This window comes from Procambarus clarkii, unplaced genomic scaffold (assembly GCF_040958095.1).
Source record: "Procambarus clarkii isolate CNS0578487 unplaced genomic scaffold, FALCON_Pclarkii_2.0 HiC_scaffold_521, whole genome shotgun sequence".
In the NCBI taxonomy this organism is placed as follows: domain Eukaryota; kingdom Metazoa; phylum Arthropoda; class Malacostraca; order Decapoda; family Cambaridae; genus Procambarus; species Procambarus clarkii.
Genome location: NW_027189554.1, coordinates 101,247 through 109,939, shown reverse-complemented (window position 1 = coordinate 109,939; position 8,693 = coordinate 101,247). Strand labels below are relative to the sequence as shown.

General features: G+C 39.8%; 2 protein-coding genes across 2 annotated transcripts; both read left to right on the top strand.

Annotated features, from left to right (window-relative positions):
* Positions 1 to 1,447: 1,447 nt before the first annotated feature.
* Positions 1,448 to 5,426, top strand: LOC138361634 (110 kDa antigen-like). Its single transcript, XM_069320860.1, has 2 exons — positions 1,448 to 1,735; positions 5,166 to 5,426. Exons 1-2 carry the CDS (start codon positions 1,448 to 1,450, stop codon positions 5,424 to 5,426), a joined length of 549 nt encoding a protein of 182 aa, XP_069176961.1.
* A 1,366-nt stretch (positions 5,427 to 6,792) lies between these two features.
* LOC138361633 (110 kDa antigen-like) lies at positions 6,793 to 8,403 on the top strand. Its single transcript, XM_069320859.1, has 3 exons — positions 6,793 to 7,020; positions 7,129 to 7,333; positions 8,090 to 8,403. The coding sequence occupies exons 1-3, from the start codon at positions 6,793 to 6,795 to the stop codon at positions 8,401 to 8,403; spliced, it is 747 nt and encodes a 248-aa protein (XP_069176960.1).
* The last annotated feature ends 290 nt before the right edge of the window (positions 8,404 to 8,693 follow it).

The following is an 8,693-nucleotide window of genomic DNA, read 5'->3' as shown; positions in this document are numbered from 1 at the left end:
CTCTTTCAACCACGTTTCAGTAAGTATAATAAAAGAGAATTTGTTGTCAATAGTTTCAATCAAGGCACTAACATCATCGAAGTGTTTACCTAGGGATCTAACGTCCAAGTTGATTACAGAGATATTGTGATTATCTGTTAATACATTGTTTACATCATGTGCTGTAAAATATCTGCAATTTTGATCATTGAAGTGATGATTGTCATAGATAGTGGATAAGAGGTTGAGTTCTGTTTTTTTTTTTTTGTTGTGTCAACTACATTTACAAAACCCTGTTATTAAATGCAAACCATGCTCTGAAACTCTCCCTGGACAGATGTAATAGGACCCATTATCACCACACCAGAAATAAATATCTCTTTGATATCCCCATGGTCAAACTTAATCTGTGTAAACACTTTATGCAAATTAAGGGACCTAGTCTATGGAACTCACTCCCTAGTGAATTGAAAAGCTGTCAAACTTTTGCCTTCTTTAGAAGCAAAACCAAAAAGTACCTAATTTCATCTTCTTAGTTTCCTACACTGAGCTTTAAATTTGCTCTGTACCTAGTGATACCCAATCTCCCAATTTTCATGTACTTAACCCAAACAACCTTATCATTGTGTACATTGCTGTCTTCTTTTATGTGCTAGCCATATACTGTATTGTGCCTTCCAATTTTTATCAACTACCATTCAAGCTGTCATTGCAATCAATCTGAGCTACCTATGTGCTTTAAAATACTTACAATCTTGCACTCATTTTTTTTCTTGCCTTGTAACTGTTATCATTTTTTTTAAATTTTGCAAGTATTTACCTACTTAAATTTTCTTAGATTAAGGACCTGCTCGAAACGCTACGCGTACTAATGGCTTTACAAGATTGTAATTACCATTTTATGTATCCTCACAATCCCAATGTAGTTTCTTGTGTATACATAAATAAATAATTCAATAAACAAAACATTACAAACCGGGGCCTCTGAACTGCCTCAAGAAACATTACAAAATGAGGCCTCTGAAATGACTCAAAAAACATTAAAAACTGAGGCATCTGAACTGACTGAAGAAACATTACAAACTGAGGCCTTTGACTTGCATCAAGAAACATTACACTGAGGTTTCCGAACTGCCTCAAGAAACATTGCAAACTGAGGCATCTGAACTGCCTCAAGAAAAATTACAAACAGAGGCCTTTGAACTGCCTCGGAAACATTACAAACTGAGGCCTTTGAACTACTTCAGGAAACATTACAAACCGAGACCTCTGAACTGCCACAAGAAACATGACAAACTGAGACCTATGAACTGCCTCAAGAAACATTAGAAGCTTTGGCCTCTGAACTGCCTCAAGAAACATTACAAACTTTGGCCTCTGAACTGCCTCAAGAAACATTACAAACTGAAGACTCTGAACTGCCTCAAGAAACATTACAAACTGAGGCCTCTAATCTAATAAAGAAACAATGAAAACTAAGGCCTCTGAACTGCCACAAGAAACATTACAAATTGAGACCTCTGAACTGCCTCAAGAAACATTACATACCGAGGCCTCTGAACTGCTTCAAGTATCATTACAAACTGAGGCCTCGGAACTGCCTCATCAAAAATTACAAACTGAGCCCTCTGAACACCTTCAAGAATCATTACAAATTGAAGATTCTGAACTGCCTCAAGAAAAAACTGAGGCCTCTGAACTGCCTCAAGAAAAAACAGAGGCCTCGGAACTGCCTCAAGAAACATTACAAACTAAGGCCTCTGAACTGCATCAAGAAACATTACAAAATGAGACCTCTGAACTGCCTCAAGAAACATTAACAACTGAGGCATCTGAACTGCCTCAAGAAACATTAACAACTGAGGCCTCTGAACTGCCTCAAGAAACAGCTACAGATAGACAACATTAACACCAGTAATAAAAATGATGGCAAGTTTCTTGGCCTATTCCTAGAGAAGAGACTCAACTTCAGCATCCACATTCAACACATAACTAAGAAAGCCTCTAAGACAGTTGCTATACTCTCTAAAAAAAAGATATTATGTTCCTAACTCTGCTCTCCTCTCACTATATTATGCACTAATCTACCCCTATCTTAATTATGGTGTCTGTGCATGGCGGTCTACCACAGCAAACCACCTTAAGCCCATCATCACTCAGCAAAAATCTGCTATCAGTATAATAACTAACTCTGCTTTCAGACAACACTCAGCTCCATTGTTTAAATTCCTAAACTTGCTAAATATTAACTCCCTCCACACATTCTCTTGTGTCAACTACATTTACAAAACCCTGTTATTAAATGCAAACCATGCTCTGAAACTCTCCCTGGACAGATGTAATAGGACCCATTATCACCAAACCAGAAATAAATATCTCTTTGATATCCCCAGGGTCAAACTTAATCTGTGTAAACACTTTATGCAAATTAAGGGACCTAGTCTATAGAACTCACATCCAAGTGAATTGAAAAGCTGTCAAACTTTTGCCTTATTTAAAAGCAAAACCAAAAAGTACCTAATTTCATTTTTTTTTATTTTGCAAGTATTTACCTACTTAAATTTTCTTAGATTAAGGACCTGCTCGAAACGCTACGCGTACTAGTGGCTTTACAAGATTGTAATTACCATTTTATGTATCCTCACAATCCCAATGTACCTTCTTGTATATACATAAATAATTAATTCAATAAATAAAACATTACAAACCGGGGCCTCTGAATTGCATCAAGAAACATTAATACATGAGGCCTCTGAACTGCCTCAAGAAACTTTACAAACCGAGGCCTCTGAACTGCCTCGAGAAACATTACAAACTGAGGCCTTTGAACTGCCTCAAAAAACATGACAAACCAAGACCTCTGAACTTCCTCAAGAAACATTACAAATCGAGGCCTGTGAACTCCCTCAAGAAACAATAACAACTAAGGCCTCTGAAGTGCCTAAAGAAACATTACAAACCGGGGCCTCGGAACTGCCTCAAGAAATATTAAAAATTGAAGTCTCTGAACTTACTTAAGAATCATTACAAACTGAGGCCTTTGAACGGCCTCAAGAAACATTAACAATTGAGGTCTCTGAACTACCTGAAGAAACATTACAAACCAGGGCCTCCGAACTTCCTCAAGAAACATTAAAAACTAAGGCCTATGAACTGCCTCAAGAAACATAACAAACCGAGACCTCTGAACTACCTCAAGAAACATTGCAAATGGAGGTTTATGAACTGCTTCAAGAAACAATACAAACGTAGGCCTCTGAACTGCCTCAAGAAACGTTAAAAACCAAGGCCTCTGAACTGCCTCAAGAAACATTAGAAACTGAGGCCTCTAACCTGCCTCAAGAAACAATAAAAACTGATGCCTCTGAACTGCCTCAAGAAACTTTAAACCGATGCCTCTGAACTGCCTCGAGAAACAATACAAACTGAGGCCTCTGAACTGCCTCAAGAAACATTGCAAACCGAGGTCTCTGAACTGCCTCAAGAAACAATAAAAACTGAGGCCTCTGAACTGCCTCAAGAAAAATTACAAACAAAAGATTCAGAACATTACAAACTTAAGACTCTGAACTGCCTCAAGAAACATTACAAACTGAGGACTCTGATTTGTCTCAGGAAACATTAAAAGCCGAGGCCTCTGAACTGCCTCAAGAAACATAACAAACTGAGGCCTTTAAACTGCCTAAAAAAACATGACAAACCGAGACCTCTGAACTGCCTCAAGAAACAAAACAACCGAGGCCTGTGATCTGCCTCAAGAAACATTACAAACTGAGACCTCTGAACTGCCAAAAGAAACATTACAAACAGAGGCCTCTTAACTTCTTCCAGAAACCATAAAAACTGAGGCCTCCGAACTGCCTGAAGAAACACTACAAACCGAAGCCTCTGAACTGCCTCAAGAAACATTACAAACTGAGGCCTCCAAACTACCTTAAGAAACAATAACAACTGAGGCCTCTTAACTGCCTCAAGAAACATTAACAACCGAGTTCTCTGAACTGCCTCGAGAAACATTACAAACTATGGCTTCAGAACTGACTCAAAGCACATTACAAACTGAGGCTTTTGAATTGCCTCAAAAAACATTATATACCGAGACCTCTGAACTGCCTCAATAAACATTACAAACCGAGGCCCGTGAACTGCCTCAAGAAACATTACAAACTGAGGCCTCAGAACAGCCTCAAGAAACATTAACAACTGAGGCGTCTGAACTACCTCAAAAAACATTACAAACTGAGACCTCTGAACTGCCCCAAGAAACATTAACAACTGAGGCCTCTGAACTGCCTCAAGAAACATTAAAAACTGTGGCCTCTGAACTGAATCAAAAAACACTACAAACTGAGGGTTTTGAACTGCCTCAAAAAACATTACAAACCGAGACCTCTGAACTGCCTCAATAAACATTACAAACCGAGGCCTGTGAACTCCCTCAAGAAACATTAACAACTAAGGACTCTGAAGTGCCTAAAGATACGTTACAAACCGGGGCCTCGGAACTGCCTCAAGAAACATTAAAAATTGAAGTCTCTGAACTTACTCAAGAAACATTACAAACTGAGGCCTTTGAACTGCCGTAAGTAACATTACAAACTGAAGGCTCTGAAATGTCTCAAGAAACATTACAAACCAAGGCCTCTGAACTGCCTCAAAAAAAATTACAAACAGAGGATTCAGAACTGCCTCCAGAAACATTACAAACTGAGGTCTTTGAACTACCTCAGGAAACATTACATACCGAGGCCACTGAACTCCTTCAAGAAACATTACAAATGGAGGTTTATGTACTGCCTCAAGAAACAATAAAAACTTAGGCCTCTGAACTGCCTCAAGAAACATTAAAAACCAATGCCTTTGAACTGCCTCAAGAAACATTAGAAACTGAGGCCTCTAACCTACCTCAAGAAACAATAAAAACTGAGGCCTCTGAACTGCCACTTGAATCATTAAGAACCGAGGCCTCTGAACTGCCTCAAGAAATTTTACACACCGAGGCCTCTGAACTGCCTCGAGAAACTTTACAAACTGAGGTCTCTGAACTGCCTCAAGAAACAATAAAAACTGAGGCCTCTGAACTGCCTCAAGAAAAACTTACAAACAAAAGATTCAGAACATTACAAACTTAAGACTCTGAACTGCCTCAAGAAACATTACAAACTGAGGGCTCTGAACTGTCTCAGGAAACATTACAAACTGAGACCTATGAACTCCCTCAAGAAACATTAACAACTAAATCCTCTGAACTGCGTAAAGAAACATTACAAACTGAGGTCTTTGAACTGACTCAAGAATCATTACAAACTGAGGCCTTTGAACTGCCTCAAGAAACATTAACAACCGAGGCCTCTGAACATCCTCAAGAAACATTTCAAACTGAGGCCTTTGAAATGCCTCAAGAAACATTACAAACTGAGGCCTCTAATCTAATAAAGAAACAATGAAAACAAAGGCCTCTGAACTGCGACAAGAAACATTACAAATTGAGACCTCTGAACTGCCTCAAGAAACATTAACAACCGAGGCCTCTGAAGTGCCTCATGAAACATTACGAACGGAGACCTCTGAACTCCCTCAAGAAACATTAACAACTGAAGTCTCTGAACTGCCTGAAGTAACATTACAAACCAGGGCCTCCGAACTGTCTCAAGAAACATTACAAACCGAGACCTCTGAACTACCTCAATAAACATTACAAACAGAGGCCTCTGAACTGCCTCAAGAAACATTAGAAACTGAGGCCTGTAACCTGCCTCAAGAAACAATAAACCCGAGGCCTCTGAACTGCATCAAGAAACTTTACAAACCGAGGCCTCTGAACTGCCTCGAGAAACATTACAAACTGAGGTCTCTGAACTGCCTCAAGAAACAATAAAAACTAAGGCCTCTGAACTGCCTCAATAAAAATTACAAACAAAGAATTCAGAACATTACACACTTAGGACTCTGAACTGCCTCAAGAAACATTACAAACTGAGGGCTCTGAACTTACTCAAGAAACATTAGAAACCGAGGCTTTTGAAAGAAAAAAAAAAAAAAAAAAATAAAAAAAAAAAAAAAAAAAAACTCTCCCTCAAGAAGCATTAACAACTAAGGCCTCTGAACTGCCTAAAGAAACATTAACATCCAAAGCCTTTGAACTGCCTCAAGAAACATTACAAACCGAGGCCTCTGAACTGCCTCAAGATACATTACAAACCGGGGCCACGGAACTGCCTCAAGAAACATTAAAAATTGAAGTCCCTGAACTTACTCAAGAAACATTACAAACTGATTCCTTTGAACTGCCGTAAGAAACGACCGGGGAGCCGGTCGGCCGAGCGGACAGCACGCTGGACATGTGATCTTGTGGTCCCGGGTTCGATCCCGGGCGCCGGCGAGAAACAATGGGCAGAGTTTCTTTCACCCTATGCCCCTGTTACCTAGCAATAAAATAGGTACCTGGGTGTTAGTCAGCTGTCACGGGCTGCTTCCTGGGGGTGGAGGCCTGGTCGAGGACCGGGCCGCGGGGACACTAAAAGCCCCGAAATCATCTCAAGATAACCTCAAGATATCAAGATTACAAACTGAAGGCTCTGAAATGTCTCAAGAAACATTACAAACCAAGGCCTCAGAACTGCCTCAACAAAAAGTACAAACAAAGGATTCAGAACTGCCTCCAGAAACATTACAAACTGAGGTCTTTGAACGATCTCAGGAAACTTTACATACCGAGGCCACTGAACTACTTCAAGAAACATTACAAACCGAGACCTCTGAACTGCCTCAAGAAACATTACAAACTGAGGCCTCTAATCTGATCAAGAAACAATGAAAACTGAGGCCTCTGAACTGCCACAAGAAACATTACAAATTGAGACCGCTGAACTGCCTCAAGAAACATTAACAACCGAGGCCTCTGAAGTGTCTCATGAAACATTACAAACGGAGACCTCTGAACTCCCTCAAGGAACATTAACAACTGAGGTCTCTGAACTGCCAGAAGAAACATTACAACCCAGAACCTCCGAACTGATTCAAGAAACATTAAAAACTAAGGCCTCTGAACTGCCTCAAGAAACATTACAAACCGAGACCTCTGAACTGCTTCAAGAAACATTACAAATGGAGGTTTATGAACTGCCTCAAGAAACAATAAAAACTTAGACCTCTGAACTGCCTGAAGAAACATTAGAAACTGAGGCCTCTGAACTGCTTCAAGAAACATTACAAATGGATGTTTATGAACTGCCTCAAGAAACAATAAAAACTGAGGCCTCTGAACTGCTATTTGAAACATTACAAACCGAGACCTCTGAACTGCCTCAAGAAAGATTACAAACTGAGACCTCTAATCTGATCAAGAAACAATGTAAACTGAGGCCTCTGAACTGCCTCAATAAACATTACAAACCGAGGCCTATGAACTCCCTCATGAAACATTAACAACTAAGGACTCTGAAGTGCCTAAAGATACGTTACAAACCGGGGCCTCTGAACTGCCTCAAGAAACATTAAAAATTGAAGTCTCTGAAATTACTCAAGAAACATTACAAACTGAGGCCTTTGAACTGCCGTAAGTAACATTACAAACTGAAGGCTCTGAAATGTCTCAAGAAACATTACAAACCAAGGCCTCTGAACTGCCTCAAAAAAAAATTACAAACAGAGGATTCAGAACTGCCTCCAGAAACATTACAAACTGAGGTCTTTGAACTACCTCAGGAAACATTACACACCAAGGCCACTGAACTGCTTCAAGAAACATTACAAATGGAGGTTTATGTACTGCCTCAAGAAACAATAATAACTTAGGCCTCTGAACTGCCTGAAGAAACATTAAAAACCAAGGTCTTTGAACTGCCTCAAGAAACATTAGAAACTGAGGCCTCTAACCTACCTCAAGAAATAATAAAAACTGAGGCCTCTGAACTGCCACTTGAAACATTAAGAACCGAGGCCTCTGAACTGCCTCAAGAAATTTTACACACCGAGGCCTCTGAACTGCCTCGAGAAACTTTACAAACTGAGGTCTCTGAACTGCCTCAAGAAACAATAAAAACTGAGGCCTCTAAACTGCCTCAAGAAAAACTTACAAACAAAAGATTCAGAACATTACAAACTTAAGACTCTGAACTGCCTCAAGAAACATTACAAACTGAGGGCTCTGAACTGTCTCAGGAAACATTACAAACTGAGACCTATGAACTCCCTCAAGAAACATTAACAACTAAAGCCTCTGAACTGCCTAAAGAAACATTACAAACTGAGGTCTTTGAACTGACTCAAGAATCATTACAATCTGAGGCCTTTGAACTGCCTCAAGAAACATTAACAACCGAGGCCTCTGAACATCCTCAAGAAACATTTCAAACTGAGGCCTTTGAAACGCCTCAAGAAACATTACAAACTGAGGCCTCTAATCTAATAAAGAAACAATGAAAACTAAGGCCTCTGAACTGCGACAAGAAACATTACAAATTGAGACCTCTGAACTGCCTCAAGAAACATTAACAACCGAGGCCTCTGAAGTGCCTCATGAAACATTACAAACGGAGACCTCTGAACTCCCTCAAGAAACATTAACAACTGAAGTCTCTGAACTGCCTGAAGTAACATTACAAACCAGGGCCTCCGAACTGTCTCAAGAAACATTACAAACCGAGACCTCTGAACTACCTCAATAAACATTACAAACAGAGGCCTCTGAACTGCCTCAAGAAACATTAGAA

What these genes read in the sequence shown, in the direction of transcription:
- LOC138361634 (XM_069320860.1), top strand. Translation starts at nt 1,448, where the DNA reads ATGAAAACTAAGGCCTCTGAACTGCCACAAGAAACATTACAAATTGAG. An exon ending in AAGAAACATTACAAACTAAG is followed by an intron (nt 1,736 to 5,165) that starts GCCTCTGAACTG and finishes GAACTGTCTCAG; the next exon opens with GAAACATTACAAACTGAGAC.
- LOC138361633 (XM_069320859.1), top strand. Translation starts at nt 6,793, where the DNA reads ATGAAAACTGAGGCCTCTGAACTGCCACAAGAAACATTACAAATTGAG. An exon ending in AAGAAACATTAAAAACTAAG is followed by an intron (nt 7,021 to 7,128) that starts GCCTCTGAACTG and finishes ATAAAAACTTAG; the next exon opens with ACCTCTGAACTGCCTGAAGA. An exon ending in TAATCTGATCAAGAAACAAT is followed by an intron (nt 7,334 to 8,089) that starts GTAAACTGAGGC and finishes TACAAACTTAAG; the next exon opens with ACTCTGAACTGCCTCAAGAA.